This window comes from Oryza glaberrima, chromosome 8, assembly GCF_000147395.1.
Source record: "Oryza glaberrima chromosome 8, OglaRS2, whole genome shotgun sequence".
In the NCBI taxonomy this organism is placed as follows: Eukaryota; Viridiplantae; Streptophyta; class Magnoliopsida; order Poales; family Poaceae; genus Oryza; species Oryza glaberrima.
Window position 1 is genome coordinate 319535 of NC_068333.1, and position 17136 is coordinate 336670.

Here is a 17136-nt window from a genome sequence, read left to right on the forward strand (position 1 = left end):
ATCTACACTTGTTAGCCTCCGCACGGGGAATTGTTATTTTAGCGCTATATATCGTCGTACATATGTGTGCAAACCCTCAAAGGAGGCCTAAAGGACGGAGAGGGATTATAATCAATCGTGTGTGGTGTCTACTTGTTTATCACATGTTAATTAAATAGTTATAATATTTTTTTAAAAAAAATTAACAAGATAGATAAATAAATAATATATCACTTCACATAAAATAATACAAGTTATAGCAAAAATAATAAATTAAACTCCAATAAGTATACACATATAGTAGAATTTATTTTTTGTTACAATTTGTAGGGGTCGAATTTGAACTTTTATGTTTGCATGTAAGGTAATATATTACATACTAAAATAAATATATATATAATATATAATATATCTTGTTATTTTTTAAAACAATTTATAACTATTTAATTGATCTATAATAAATGAGTAGACGTGCGATTAAAAGAGTTTTATCTAATGGAAGGAGAGGGACATGCATGCACTATAGAATATTGGCAAGTTGGGTTTCTGCAATTTGGATCGATCGTTTTCAAGTAGTACACCATTGAAAAGACAATATATAGCTGATAAAACCTTCGTCTCATGGTTATACTGTATATATGATAGAATTTCAGCATATAATATAACAAGGACCACATACAGTACAGGAGAAAGAGGAGGAGGGCAAGAGGGCGACGATGACGCTTGCTAAGCTACTCTATTGTTGTGTTTCTCGTGTCACTTTACAACCAAGTTGCAGTACATATTAATTTGTAATATGTGGAATTGTTGTGTAGCACGCGGCTTTAATTTGTTCCAAGAGCACGCTTCTTTGTAAAGAACTTTTATATGAGAAGTTTCACCTGAAAAAAGTATATATACGCTATAGGAGTACAGCTAACCAAGCTAAATAGCAATTCCGATGCGAAACTGCTAATGCGCGGGAGACCCAGCGATCACCCCGCGCTCTCCTTCCCCTATAGTCCCTCTTCTCCCCTTTTCTCCTCCCCTTCTTCTCTTTCTACACTACAAAATTTTTTAAAAAACAAAAAGTTAGAAAAATTTATGTATAGAAATACTATATATAAAAAATTTGAATTCAAATTCAAATTTGAATCGGGTATGTAAACTTTTGACTTATAAACATTGGGCCTATAAACTTTAGGTGTATAAACTTTAGATGTATAGAAATACTATATATAGATAATATTTGAATTCAAATTCAAATTTGAATCAGATATAATTCAAATTCAAATTTGAGTCGGGTATGTAAACTTTTGACTTATAAACTTTGGATCTATAAACTTTAGGTGTATAAACTTTAGATGTATAGAAATACTATATATAGAAAATATTTGAATTCAAATTCAAATTTGAATCATATATAATTCAAGTTCAAATTTGAAACGGGTATATAAACTTTAGGTCTATAAACTTTAGGTGTATAAACTTTAGATGTATAGAAATACTATATATAAAAAAATATTTGAATTCAAATTCAAATTTGAATCGGATATATAAACTTTTGGTCTCTAAACTTTAGATGTGTAAACTTGAGGTGTATAAACTTTAGGTGCATAAATTTACTAAAATAGAAAAGTAATGCGGTGCCAAAAAAGGAAACCAGGTGGAGGGAGGAAGGGGGAGGGGATCGATCGCTGCCCCCCATCTCCAGCGATCGATCGCCCATTAGGATCGCCCATTCCGATGGAGCCTAGTGTGCAATCTAAGGCCTTAAGGGTACACAAACGCACTCAAAATGAGGACCTAATAAATGGAGAGGGACTTGCAATTAATTGATTGCCAAGTTGGATGTCTGCACACTACACCAAATCAGGTCATCTGTGACGGGTCCAAATCCTCACCTTTGATGGGTTTATCCCTGGTCACAGATTAGTGGTCAATGATGACTTAACCTCACCTATGACGGGTGAAGATCCGTTAGTGGTGAGAGACACCTGTGAGGCTGTGACGGGTTGTAATGAGCAACCTGTTAGTGGTGAGAGATATCTATGACGAGTTATAATTAAAACCCATCACAGATTATGTCACCTCAAACGAGTTGAAGCAGTCGACCCGTCATAGGTGTGAAAAATCAAACAAAAAAAAAGGGTGCACCGCTGCAACAATGAAAAATCGGTAACAGATCCACGCTGAATAATCCAAAACATTTTAGACTACATTTCTAATCCAAGAACTTACAACGTTGATGTTACAAGGAACATAAAAACAAACTAGCGCAAAACTACTTGAGAACTACAATGTTCAGATTCCAATTTTCTAGCAACATCACCAAAGACAACGAAACTCTAAACACTTGCAGTTCACCACCTTCAAGAAAAACAAAACACCAAAGAGCGCAACTTTTCTAGCATCAGTCATCCAACCCTTCCTTCAATTAATTCCCAGTGGCAACACATCATGCGGAAACAAGAATGACACACCCCAATCCAAAACTTGGTACCGATAACTTGCAAGGTCTAAAATCAAATCACAAGACTACAAACACATAGATCAATACCCATCTAATGCATGACGGGGGAGGCATTGACACGTAGTACTCGATGGTGAAGGCGTCGGCCGCTCGAAGATGGAGGATGCGGCGAGGACCAATGCTCAAAGGAGGAGGCGGACGCTGTGGCAGTTGCCTCTCAGGGATGGAGGCGGCTAGCTCTTGGAGGTGGCTACTCGGTGAAGGAGGAGGAGCAGGACCCGGATCTGGTTACCCCCGACCTCGGAGAGGCCGGATCTGGTGCCCCCTAACCACGAGGACGACTGCAGCGGCGGCCGGATCTTGCCCTTCCTTGTCATGCCTGCAGCCACACCGGTGCTCAAGGACGAGACATATGACGACCGCTCGCCAGATCGAGCCAGAGGGGAAGGAGGGATCACAGGAGGCCCAAGAAGAACGACGGCCGGCGGTCGGAGACGCATCTAGCCGGGCTTGCAACAGGAAGAAGGGCTCATAAGAGCTAGCGCCCGGCGGCTTTGGTGTGGGAGGCGCTCGGAAGAAGGGAGAGAGAGGGAGGTGGCGGATGAAGAAGGGAGAGAGAGGGTCAAGGCAGAAGAAGGAAGGAGAAGAGGATAAGGATGGGCGTGGGCTCGTGAACCGGGAGGCGAGGGGAGGGTTATGAGAGTGAATTTTTTTTATCATCTTTGACGGGCACACAAATTTTACACACATCACAGGTGAATACCTCATCTGTGATGGGCTAGATCAGAACAGTACACCCGTCACAGTTATTTGATCGCCTGTGACGGGCCAGAATTTGAACCCAACAAAAGCAACTCTCTGTCAGATGTAAATTCTAGCCCGTCACAGGTGACCAAATACCTATTACGGTCTCTAGATAGACCCGTCAAAGGTGAAGCCGGCCATCCGTGACAAGCACTGCAGCCTGTCACTGGTGGGCCGTCACAGATGGACGGTTCTGGCGTAGTTGTAATCTTGGTCAATCGTTCTCAAGAAGTATAATACAACCAATAAATTAAAACTCTATCCATTTCATGGTTATAGTGTGTGCAATCTAGATCAATCGTTCTCAAGTAGTATAACACAACCAATAAATTAGAACTCCATCTCGATCATGGTGTTATAGTTTGCCTATATATATGAAGAACTCAAGAAGAGAATATCAGCACATGCATAACACAGCCAGTAACTGCATGCAAGCTAGCTAGCTCACACGATAGAGCTTATTGGGAGCTTCAGCTAGCATGTATCTAGTGAGCCATGGAGCTCATCCTGCAGCTAGAAGCAAAAACTGCAGCACAAGCAGTGGTAACCGTCTTCTTCTTCTTCCTCCTCCCTCTCGCTCTTCTGTTCCACTTTGCACGAGCCGCAATAAGTTCCAGGGATAGTAAAACTCGTGAATTAATTCTGAGCAAGCTCCCTTCGCCGCCGTTCAAGCTACCGGTGATCGGGCACATGCACCTCATCGGCCCCCTCCCGTACGTCTCCCTCCGAGACCTCGCCGCCAAACATGGCCGCGACGGCCTCATGCTCGTCCGCCTCGGCTCCGTCCCCACCCTGGTCGTCTCCTCGCCGCGCGCCGCCGAGGCCGTCCTCCGCACCCACGACCTCGCCTTCGCGTCGCGGCCGCGCTCCATGGTCACCGACATCATCATGTACGGGGCGCTGGACTCCTGCTTCGCCCCCTACAGCGACCACTTCCGCAGCGTCAAGAAGGTGGTGACCGTCCACCTGCTCAACTCCAAGAGGGTGCAGGCCTACCGCCATGTCCGGGAGGAGGAGGTGCGGCTGGTGATGGCGAGGCTCCGCGGCGCGGCGGCGGCGGCGGCGGCGGTGGACGTGAGCCAGACGCTGCAGTTCTTCGCGAACGACCTCATCTGCCGCGCGGTGTCGGGCAAGTTCTTGTGCGAGCAAGGGAGGAACAAGGTGTTCCGGGATCTGATGGAGGCGAACAGCAATCTGCTGGGAGGGTTCAACCTGGAGGCCTACTTCCCGGGGTTGGCGAGGATGCCTCTCATCAGCAAGCTCATCTGCGCCAGGGCCATCAGGATCAGGAGGAGGTGGGACCAACTCCTCGACATGCTCATCGACGACCATGTAGCCTCAGCTCGCGATCGCGCTAAAAACGACGACAACGACTTCATCCATGTCCTTCTTTCCCTCCAGGACGAGTATGGCTTCACCAGAGACCATATCAAGGCCATATCAATAGTGAGTTCCTTCTACAAAATATATACTTTCTCCTTTTCTTTATTAATGTATGTATGACATCTTGCCTTTTGACATGGCGTTTGATAATTTTTTTTATTAAAAAAAATTTACATAAACATTATTTATTACAAATATAGTTACAATAAATTTAGAAAACTAAGGATAGTTGAAACTATAAACCACACGGAACATTTTAACTGTTTAACTCCAAATTATTTATGTGCCATTTATCGTAGGATATGTTTGAAGCTGGTACAGACACATCACACCTAGTTCTAGAATATGCTATGGTCGAGCTCATACGCAAACCACACATTCTAACAAAGCTACAAGATGAGGTGAGACGCATCACACCGAAAGGACAATATATGGTAACCGAAGATGATATCGCCGGCATGGTCTACTTAAAGGCTGTCATCAAGGAGACACTTCGGCTACATGCACCGGGAGGTTTCACTATTCCCCACCTCGCCAGAGAAGATTGCAACGTTGATGGCTACATGATCCCAACAGGAACACGTGTACTTATTAACTTGTGGGCACTTAGTAGGGATGCTAATTACTGGGACAAGCCAGATGAGTTCTTACCCGAGAGATTCATGGATGGAAGTAATAAGAACACCGACTTTAAGGGGCAAGACTTCCAGTTCTTGCCATTTGGATCAGGACGAAGAATGTGCCCTGGAATTCATTCTGGAAAGGTCACACTCGAGATTATGTTGGCGAACCTCGTATACTGTTTCAACTGGAAGCTACCGTCAGGGATGAAGAAGGAGGATATCGATATGACAGATGTGTTTGGATTGGCCATACATCGGAAGGAGAAGCTCTTCTTAGTCCCGCAAATTGCTAATTATTGAGGATAGATATATATGCTGTGCAACATTGTGTCGATATATATGCATCCTGCATATATAGCCATGCATGCGGTACGACATTGGGTCAAGGTCTACAGTATCCATCTAAATTAATTATCAGTGTTAAATGTTATCGTGAGTACAGTCCTGTAAGTGTGTTCAACTACTTGTAGAATAAGCTATTCTTAGCCATGTCAACTTACAATGTTTGCATAAAACGATAACATTTGTGTCGCACTCCATTTGTACTTTTGGATGTACATCAACAAAACCTTCATTGGCCCTTGTTGGAATCCTAACTACCGTGGTGAATTTTTTTAAAAAAAAAGAATGATATGATTGGCTTTCACTTTTAGGTCATAGCTCAATTCGTACATGTCGAAATGCAAGTTAAATTCAGAATCCAAACAAGGCCAATAATCGCCTAATATTTGCAGCCCAAGCTTGATACACTGGACTTCATGTTAGCGTAGTACATGTACACAGTGTAGCCCATCCAATACGGCCCATCTACTGACCATCACTTTGCTTGCATTTTCCTTCCAAGAAACGACCAAATTAAAAGAAGTTAACACATACTGTAGTACATATGTATGTACTTTTGTACTTATAAGGATGCATCCAAGTTAACACATACATACATACATATGTTAATCCACACACACATTTCCTGCAATTAATCCGGCACTTGCCAATTTTTCGTCACAACTGAATCAAACCATACATGGTTTTACACGCACCATGTACGCGAGAGCAGAGAAGGTGAACAAGAGATGGAACGAGCTGTTCGACGCCGGCGAAGCCACTTCTCGTTCTTTTATGTTTCCGGTTGAGCTTCAATATTCATCATGTGGTAGCTGTTTATTTTTTTTGAGAGAACAGAGCAAAATATATTGACCCAGCTTTGCAAGAAATTGCCTAAGAACAAACAGACTCTTACCCAAAGAAAACCCTGTGCTAGGTGTGCATCAGGTGACAAATCTTGTCGCATAACAAATGCTAGTAGCTTCTTAATTTTAGACAAAACTTTCAGAATTGCAGTCAAAGATTAATCAACACAACTGTAGTATACTTAATGAAATTTACTTAATCCACAATTAATTGAAACAAGGAAAATTGAGCCGTAATTAATAATGGATCAAATCGAGTAAAGTAATTACTACTAAATAGGAGTAATATATACTTTGATCGATGCAAGTAACTAAGAAGAAGAAGTAGTGTTGTTGGTGACGGGGTAGCCGATGCCATGGCGAGTGGTGGGGAAGACGACGAAGAGGAGGCTGCACATGACGCCGACGCCCAGCGGCACGATGCCCAGCACCTCCTCCGTCCCCTTCGCCGGCGACGGCCAGAAGCACCCCACCACGTTCTTGTCCCTCGCCGCCACCACCCCGAACACGCCCACCGACAGCAACGCGTGCACGCCGTCGATGGCCCTCAGCCGGTACCTCGACGTGTCCGGCGGCGGCGGCGCGCCGGCGCCGGCGGGAGGGTAGTCGAGCAGCCAGAGCCCCCGCGGCGTGGCGAGGCCGTAGTAGACGCGGCCGTCGGGGCCCCTGACGGAGTCGGTGAAGGAGGCGAGGACGCAGGAGAGCGCGAGCAGGGCGAGGAGGGCGGCGGTGAGGAGCGAGGTGGTGGCGTCGCAGGCGCCGTTGTTGGTGAAGGTGGGCGCCAGCAGCTGGAACGCCATCACCGTCCCCGTCGGGAGCAGGTTCGCCAGGCTCGCCGTCGACGCCAGCGCCTGCGACAACAGCGACGGCCGCCTTGCTGCCGGCGGACGACCACCACCGCCGTCGCCGGCAGCAGCAGCGCTCTCTCCTTCTCCAGCTTGCTTACCTACCGTTGGCCTCTGCCTGACGACTGCGGGAGACGCCATGATCGATCGATCACTGGATTGTTCTTGGACAGGCAGCTAGCTAGATAGCTCAATTAATTTGCTCCGGTGAATTGGTGATCAATGGAGATTGTGCAAGGCGTGAAGGAATGGACATGGACATGCATGCGCTGGAAGAAATAGAAAAGCATATATGTTATTGTTGTATCGAACAAAAAAGAAAAAAAAGAGAAGGAAAATAATGTGGCTTGAAGAGATCAACTGCTAGGTGCTGATGGAATTGAGAAGCAACGACGACGACGACAGCAGCATGCAATGCAAAACGCGTAGGCGTAGCAGGACGAATCACACATTGTTTTGGGAAGGCGTAAAGTCAAGAACTGATACCCAATTTGCAACGTACGTCATAGCTAATCCTCCTTTGATCGATCGATCGTGAACAAAACGTGTTGTTAATAATAATTAATGAAGATGAGGTGAGTGTAAACATGCATGATTATGTTGAACAAAGTTAATTACTCGATCGTCGTTGCTTGCAAGTTGCAGCAACCGAATCGATAGATGACGAAAATATAAGTAAGACGTGGCAGCTGGCAGATATATATATAGTACAAGTGTAGCATAATACACATGTAGCCCGGCCCTATGACAGAGACTGTTCATTAATTGTGTGGCACATATGCATGTCTTGCTTTCAGAATTGGGAACAAAGCAACATCAAGTATATATATACATTCGATCCATGTATTGTTGCCGTGGTCTTCCACAGGAATTGAATGCTACAACAGACAAGAAAATGCTATATAAAAATGTTTCTATGTAATTCGTCCTTTGAAATGAAGACAAAAAAACTGAGGAATGTTAATAAGAGGTTTTATAGTCTTTATTTCCTCCTCTAATTACAGTGTTCTTTTCCTACAATTGTCTAGTCAAAGTTGCCATTCTTATATTTTTCACGTGTTTTTTATATTTCTCTGTTTTGCACTTATACTCTTATCAAAACCCTTAGGAATTGTTTGGATAATGGGATTGGAAAATGATTTCCCACCCATCAAAAGGTATCTTTAAATCCTAACCATTCATTCTCCCTCTTCCATTTAATCCTAACCCTTCATTCATTTTCCAATACCAATCCTACTCTTTATTTCCCATTATCCAAACACACCCTTAAGTTTTTAAATCAGCATCGATTAGATGGAGATTAGAAGGGGTTGAGCTAAAGCGGCCGGAATTGAGTAAGGAGGCGGTGTAATGGGCTTAAAGGAAGCCCAACCTCCTTTTGAAATGGGCCTTCGGTCTGCTGCGACTTAAATTAAGTTAGAGGGGCAAGGCCTGCATTAACCGAACTGAACTCAACATGGGCCCAATCAGCTCAGTTGCAAATTAAGAGGATCAGATCGGATAATCAATTTAGCTACCTGTTCATTGCCTGTTTCTCCAGATCACTGAAGCAATCGATCTGTATTGAATTAGCTAATAAATTAAGTGCACGCACGTTAATTTGCTGTATTGTACAGTAGTTCAATAAGTCCATCGATGAGAGAATTAGCGTCAAGATATGTTCATCACCTATCTTGCTTATCGGGACATGTACAATTAATCCATGTATGTGCGTGTATGGTACGTACTACCAACAAGTACTCCATATAATTGTAGTGCAAACAGCTAATAGTAGTTAGTCCTAAGTTAGGTAGATAGGTAGGTAGATTAGGCAGCATATATAAGTTAATGATCAAGTACCACTACTGTTTTTGTTCTGCATATATGAACACTTATTAAGAGTCAACATTAATTCCACATGGAAATCAGGAGATCAGTCACTTAACTATGCTACTCCACTTCCCTACATATGCTATATATGTTTCTACTCACTATATAGGATGTCGTTAATTACATTGTGCTCTCAGTTAATTTGTCAATCTGTGCTGCTCTCACTAATCACAGTTTTTTATGAAGAGCTGCTGCTGTAGTTTATGGGAATGAATAACAAAAACGTACCACAGCTGATGGCAAGTTGTCCAATTGCAATTAATTAGCACCCGGTTTTCCTGTCAAAAGTTTACAAATATTAATTTGGCAAAAGTGAGTCAAGTACTATCTAAAGTGAATAGTCAAGTATGAAATTGCAATCGATGCGAGTAGAGCTATATCTCTGCAAGAGGACTTTAAATTTGTCCAATGTTAGGCGCAAACCGTAGAGAATCGATCGTCCACCACCAGTAGAAAGGATACATATGGGAGAAGGATCCAAGTTGAATCCAAAAGATGCATGGAAACGTCAACTGGTTAGCCCTTGACTCCCTCTCTCTCAAATGATCGAATTAGGCCTTGATTGACCAATGTCCATATAATCTGGCACGGTTCGGTCGGACCCCATTGACCCTAACTTGAACCTGTTTTTTTTTCTAAAAAAAAAAAAGAAAAACACACGCGGTACAGACACATATACTCATCCTTATAAATACAAACACACACATCCTAATCCTACGAGCACCTTTAAAAAAAACGCTGCCGATATATCCTGTAATTGATGAGGTCATCGTGATCAAATCGCTCCGACAGGTTAGCCTGGTTCTTTTTAACTTATTCACCAAATTATAAATTGTTCCAATTTTGAAAAAAGCATTTTCTTATAATATATTCTTATATTGTATTATATTGTTTAGATCATTTGTTTGTTGAGTTCATTTCTAATTTATCCATATAGTAAGTAGAAAATGGCAATAACACACTCAATAGTTTAAATATTAAGCTGGGTCTTTTCTTTCGTAAAGAGGGTAAAACCTTTGTCACATATATATCGTATATATTGATAGAGCAGGGGACAGTGGGCTTTAATTTGGAAAAAGTATGAATTACCCCTCCCCCGAACTATCGCGGTCGTCCAAATTACCCCCCTGAACCACAAAACTGGACATTCTTCATCCCCAACTATGCAAACCGGACGAATTACCCCCCTCGAACCAATTCAGAGCGGTTTTGTCCAACGTGGCACACATGTGGCAATCTAGTCAGCGTTTTTTAAATAAAAAATTGTGGGATCCGCCTGCTATACTCTTCTTTCCTTCCTCTCTCTCTATTCTCTCTCTCTCTCTCGCTCTTTTCTCTCTCGCGCGGCTCGTGCTGCACGCACGGCGAGGACGGTCGGCGAGGACGGCGCGGGGATGGGCGGTCGGCGTGGGCGGTCGGCGACGGCGGAGGCAGCGAGCGTGGCGAAGGAGGCGGCGGCGGCGGAGGCAACGAGCGCGGGGAGGCGAGCGGCAGGGCAGGGCGGCGAGGAAGGCAGTGGAGGAGGCGAGCGACGGCGGAAGCTCATGCTGCTGGCAGGATGCGGTGGAGGAGGCAGTGGCAGCGGCGAGACGGCGACCGACGCCATGCGCGACAACCAGCCCCAGCCTGCGGCCGTGCCTTCCTCCGCTTCGTCGCGAGCGCTGCCTCCGTTGCAAAGAGGGGATAGGCCGGCGGCGGTAGAGAGGCGGCCGGCGAGCCCGGTCGAGCTCCGCCGCCTCGAGGGCCTTGTGTTGACGAAAAAAATCGAACACACCGGCCTGGGAGATCTGCTTAACTCCAGTGCAGGTCCAAAGGTTGATGAGATGCGGGCGTGCCAGTCAGTTTGATCCTGCAACTGACAAGATATGCAAATAGTAGATCAAAACAACCGATCGACTGACAAGCCGATGGAGTAGTTCCAGCCGATAGCCGATAATAGCCAATGCCAATACCAGCCGACAGCGATAGGGTGTAAGCAATCGACTATATGTCCAATGTAGATAATGATATAAAGGCAATCGGCTGATGATGATGTAATAAGATAACAATATAATCCAGTATAAACCAATCGGCTGATAATAATATGATGGAATAAGCATTGATCCGAAGGTTAAAGCATACATCGGCTGGAGGTCCGATGCCATAAAATCCAAAAGATTAGATTAAACAATTAAATCTTTATTGCCATCGGCTAAATCCAACTTATATATATATGCAATCCTTACAAGCCGATGCAACGTCCAGATAACTCACCGGTTGAAACCCCGATGAAACCCTTATTGGCAGTCAAAAAGCAGGCTAGAGATTATGGTTCTAATCTAGCAACACGATTTAGCCGATACCGGCAGAAACCCTAAAGCGAGAAGCAGCCGATAGAGGTAAATTGATATGCTAAGACTAGATTAACAGAGGCATATGATAAATAGGTAGACAAATATATCATCCAAACCGGAGCGATCCAAGAGGTCGAATGTACTGATGCAGCCTTGAACGACGCCGATGTAGATGAGACAATTGCCTGGACCGACGGAACATTGGACTTACCCCTTAGCCGGAGATCGAACACCGATGCAGCCCCGCGTCAGGTGCCAAGTCCCGCCGAACGATAAAATAAAGTAGAAAAGGTAAAAGGTGGCGATGCGCCGAATTGTATTGATCGTGAAGATAGATTACATAGACCCCGGGTGTACATATTTATACCCATGGGTTGATACAAGTCCTTGTCGGACAAGAAAGAAACTAACCTAAAGATAAAAGGAAAACATAAATCCTTATCGGACACTAAACACACTTTCCTAAAGATAAAAGGAAACTAAAAAACTATTCCTAATTAATAGATAAACTGCCATGCCGCATCCTCTTTAAACTCGGTCATTTAGGGATAAGCTTCCTTTAGTAGATTGATTTTCTTAACCGAATATAGCAGGAATCCGACTATTGGCGACTTGATAACTCTCATCGACTGATTCCGAGATGCTGCAGCCGATATGATTCTAAGCCAATGACGTCTTTGCCGATTACCAAATTTCACTGTTAACACCTTGCGACGGGAGGAGGGAGAGGGGGAGAGGGGAGGTGGACAACGAAAGATGGGGGAGGGAAGAGGCGCGGCGGTCGGCGTCGCCGCCGGTGGGTCCGCCGTGGAGGGAGCGTAGCCGCTGCCGCCTCCAGATGATGACTTGGACCGCCCTGACGAGGTATCTCCCGACGCTCTCGCCTTCCTATCAACAGGCCAACGCCGGTCACCCACGCCTCCACCTCGCCGTCCATCGCGACGACAATGTCATGCTTGGCCTCCTCTCCCCCTCTCCCGCCGCTCTGCTCCACTCTGCCGGCGGCCGCGCGCTCGCCCACTTGCTCCGGTCGCTCACCGCCGCCCGCTCCACTCCACCTACCGCACGCTTGCCCGTTGCCTCTTGCTGCGGGCACTTTGCTCCACTTCGTCGGCCGCCGCCGCCGCTGCCTCCTCCACCGCGCTCGCTGCCTCCGCTGTCGCCGACCGCCCGTCCCCGCGCCGTCCTCACCGTGCGCGCAGCACGAGCCATGAGAGAGAAAAGAGCGAGAGAGGAAGAAGAGAAGAGTATGGCAAGCGGGTTCCACAATTTTTTTATTAAAAAAACGCTGACTGGATTGCCACGTGTGCACCACGTTGGATAAAACCGCTCTGAATTGGTTCAAGGAGGGTAATTCATCCGGTTTGTATAGTTGGGGGTGAGGAATGTCCGGTTTTATGGTTCAGGGGGGTAATTCGGACGATCGCGATAGTTCGGGGGGTAATTCGTACTTTTTCCTAAATTTTATTGTCCTTGAATATTTGTTCGGGTCAAGTCAACACCAGATCGAAATGAGCATTTCAAAATTCGTACATTTTGCTTTTTTCCCTCTTACTTGACACATATATGATCCCACCATTTATAATGTACATTGCAAATCCAATGGCAAACCTTGTTTTAGACCGAATCACAAACAGTAGTAAGTAATTTTAACATTGAGATGGTCATAAAAAAGCGACTTTGAGCACTGTTTTATACCAGGAACAACAGTCAAACAAAATTTGAACTGTATTACTTTCTTTCTATTTTACAACCCAGTGATATTTCAACTTTATAAAATTATATTTACTCAACACAAATTTAGACACACGTTTTCATTTCATATACAAGACATAAAAAAAATCCAAAAAGAAACAAAGCACTGACCTAATTATCACTTTATCGTCATTGGTAGTCCACTCCTAGTAATAATGGTAATAAAGGGCGACGATGCCCGCTCGCTGCCGTCATTCTCTCCTCCTTTCCTTCTCCTTCCCTTGCATCTCCTCTCTTCTCTTCTCTTTTCAGTTTCCATTTCCATTTTCCATTTGAACCAAGACCACGACGACGACATCACTCCACTCCACGCGATCGAGCAGCAGCAGCAAGCCGCGACGACGACGATGCCCATGGCGCCGGAGCAGAAGCAACGACAAGAAGCCGACGACGACGACTTCACCTTCCCGACTCCGCCGCAGCCGCACCTCTTCGCCACCACCCGCCACCTCCCCTGCTCACCGTCACCATCCTCCTCCCCGCCCGTCTGGCTACTCTCCTCCCCCATCCGCCGCAGCTTCTCCGCCGCCGACTGCGCCGGCTCGCCGTGGCGAAACGCGCGTGTCGTGCTCCGTCGTCGCCACGCCACCGGCGGCCGCGGCGGCGCATGCTCTCCCGCCCTCAGCGACTACGCGGCCGGCTTCTGCGACGGCGCGGAGGAGGAGGAGGAGGAAGAGGATGAGGAGGAGGAGAGGATGGACAGTCTCTGGGAGGACCTCAACGACGACGACGCCGCCGGGAAGAAGGGCGGCGACATGTTCCTCGCCTCCCTCGACGTGTCGCGCCGCCGCTCCGTGGGTGGCGCGGGCCTCGCCGAGAAGCGCGAGGGCGGCGGAGGCGCGGCGGTGTTGGGGTTGGGGGCGTCGAGGAGCTCGCGGCGGCGGGCGCCGGGGCTGGTGGCGATGATGCGGTCGCTGAAGAGGATGCTGGTGGCGCACAAGGGGAAGAGCAAGGTGCACAAGTCCGACGACCACACCACCGCCACCGCCTCCTCTTGCAGTAATTCCGGCAAGAAATGATGGTGAAACTGACCATGCAATGCAACAGTAGAAACCTGCGGTTTTGGTGGTAAAAAGAATTTCATTTTAATTTATACGTGTCAGTTTCCTCACTTCTTGATTGAGATGGCCTTGCAGTTGCAGATGGAATGATCATCAATCACAGATCAGTGTTCTTTCATGTTAATCACTATGTAATTATGTATCCCTTTTTGTAAAGTTTCTGTTCATCTTTTTTGGTGATAGTTAGACAGTGCTTGGCAGTTTGCATGAATATTTTTTGGAATGAGATATAATATACAAATGTTATTCTGTGGTCTACTGAATGAATATTTTTTCTGAATAATTCTACTTAGCTGCAGCTTAATTCTTTACTCTTTAGAACATCGGTTGCAGCTGCCCTTTTCATTATTTATTTATCCAAAAAAAAAAGCATGATTATACTACGTAGCAGCGAGATTAAAAATTGTGTTAGGTTTTATGGTACCTAGAGGCTATAGCTAGAGCACGTACATAGATGGTCCTGTGATTGCGGTAGTAATTGAATATATACTCCTAATGATATATAGTGTGTAGATTATATTATTCTTGTTTTGTTGCAGGAATCAAGAAGAATTAGGCACAAGAGTCTTGTGTCATCGCCTACTCATCTTCCATGATTAGGAGCAATCAGGACCAAACCCAATATAGCAGGCAGCAGCTAGCTTAATTAATTAGGTCGGTGTGCACAATGGACAAATTAAGTTTGTTAGGCGCTCTAGGTATTTATAGTGGTAAAATACAACGAGATGTCAAGTGCGTGGTTAGCCATATGCTGTAGTTGAACAAGCACTAATTCAGCAGTACAAGGGGAAAAAAAAGATTACTACAGTACCATTTTAACCACAATTCTAGCAGAATGCATGCTTCGCCTGCTGAAAACGCATCTGTGAAATGGAATTTAATTTGAGTGATGTGAAGAAACAAGCTAGTAGCGCACAAATCATTGCAGTTTTCTGGGCATTTGTACGGCAGTTTTTGGTGAAGCAATTACAGTTGATTGTGTTGAGTTGTGATCCAAATTTATTTACACTTAATAAAGACCAGTTTCTGTCTGGGGACGCCCGGGGGTGCGGGGACGGAGCCCCCGCGGTACGGATCATCATCCCTTTTAGGATTCCACTATATATATACCTCTTGTAAGCCGCCGTGCGATGATGTAACCTCACCTCAGATATAGTGAAGATATTTTGCTGGCTGGCGCCCCGTGGTTTTTTCTCTTCTGTTTTGGGAGGGTTTTCCACGTTAAATCTCGTGTCTTTTGTGATTGATCTATTGTTTTTTATCGTTTGTTCGTCTATCGTTTCCTAACAGATTGTACTGGATAAGTAGCATGGAACGATACACGGTAGCTGAAGAGCATGGCGTGCAAGCTAGGTTATGACTAGTGTACAGCTAGCCGCATAGTATCATGTATACTTCCTGTGTTGCTCAACTTGTTGTTTTAGGAAGAAGGGAGTTTATTAACACATTATTAAAGCATCATGTATCGCCATACATTTATTCACGTACGACGACGTTATATAGTTTCGCGTATGCCTATACTTCAATAATGAAATTTTTATATATATATAACTTAAATTGTGAAATTGATTTTGTGTTTTTCTTATTATAGTTTATTTTATAGTTAAGAACACATATAAAAGTTTTACATATAAATTAAATGGTCTTTGCTTACTTATAAGTATTAAGTCATACCGATAAGTATAAGTAGAAGTGAAATGATGGAGCATCGTCGATAGCATTTCCAGAGACAGTTTGGACAACATGCAGTTGCCCCATTTTTCAGGACTTTATGTCTAATAATTGAACTAGGTACACACCCCTCATGTCTGGTATATGACTGCTATAATATATATGTAGCCAGAATATTACTTTTTGTTGATATCATGGCCGGTTTCTGTGGAAACGAGTGCCAAGTTTATTTATGCTGGGCGGAAAAAAAAAGCCAACCTTATTACTTGGACTCATAGGCAATATACACGCTCGCATTGAGCGTAGTTAACCACTAGCTTATGTCAGTGCGAAAATTTTATGGTTCATTTAACTTATACTGGTACTTCATCCGTTTGTAATGTTTCATATATATTACAGATGTTTGAACTTTTTTTCTAAGTCAAAATTTTAAGTTTGATTAAATTTATTGAAAAAAAATAGTAATATGTACAACAGCAAATCAGTTTCATTATATTAAATATTGAACATTTTTGGTACTATGTTTTCTTTTATGTTAAAAATATTGCTATATTTTTTTAATAAATTTGATCAAACTTAAAATTGAATAAGAAAATCAAAATGTACTATATATAATACAGAAACAAAGTTAGTACTATATATACATGTATGAGTGCGTTACAACTATAGTCCACGACGAGTATAACTTTTGGCTAAATTAATACTCGTACAAGAAAGACTACAAGAGTGGCTCGGAGCTTAAAAAAAGGCTCAATGAAACAACTAGTACTTGTTTTATTTGGGTGTAGCTAGATTATATGGCTAAGCTAGCAAGGCTAAACAAAAGGACCTTGATTATTCCTACAGTATTTGTTTCCCTCTTCTCTTTCTTGGGCCTTTTGGCCTGGGCCTGGCCCATGAAGCCACTCCATCAACCACTCCGGCCGGCAGCCATAATCAAACACAAGCATAGGGAGGGCTTGCATCTACGGTATGTCTGAGATTGTGGTGACCGCTTCCAAGGGGGCGATGAACCCCCTACTGCCAAGTTAGCCACACTGATGGGAGATGAGTACAAGAAGCTCAAAGGCGTGAGAAAGGAGATAGTTTTTCTCAACAGTGAGCTGAGCACCATGAATGCGCTACTTGAGGAGCTAGCCGATAGGGATGAGATTGGAGGAACCATATCAGGGAG

The 17136-nt window shown here is 44.4% G+C and overlaps 3 protein-coding genes across 3 annotated transcripts; 2 read left to right on the top strand and 1 right to left on the bottom strand.

Moving 5' to 3' along the window:
* Positions 1-3673: 3673 nt before the first annotated feature.
* Positions 3674-5768, top strand: LOC127782679 (indole-2-monooxygenase-like). Its single transcript, XM_052309944.1, has 2 exons — positions 3674-4681; positions 4918-5768. The coding sequence occupies exons 1-2, from the start codon at positions 3731-3733 to the stop codon at positions 5539-5541; spliced, it is 1575 nt and encodes a 524-aa protein (XP_052165904.1). The 5' UTR covers positions 3674-3730; the 3' UTR covers positions 5542-5768.
* An 871-nt stretch (positions 5769-6639) lies between these two features.
* LOC127782711 (protein DMP3) lies at positions 6640-7740 on the bottom strand. The gene is made up of 2 exons (XM_052309978.1): positions 7635-7740; positions 6640-7542 (listed from the first exon to the last, which is right to left on the bottom strand). Exon 2 carries the CDS (start codon positions 7412-7414, stop codon positions 6740-6742), a length of 675 nt encoding a protein of 224 aa, XP_052165938.1. The 5' UTR covers positions 7415-7542; positions 7635-7740; the 3' UTR covers positions 6640-6739.
* Positions 7741-13097: 5357 nt separating this feature from the next.
* Positions 13098-14505, top strand: LOC127782956 (uncharacterized). The gene has a single exon (XM_052310250.1). The coding sequence runs from the start codon at positions 13386-13388 to the stop codon at positions 14247-14249; it is 864 nt and encodes a 287-aa protein (XP_052166210.1). The 5' UTR covers positions 13098-13385; the 3' UTR covers positions 14250-14505.
* Positions 14506-17136: the final 2631 nt, after the last annotated feature.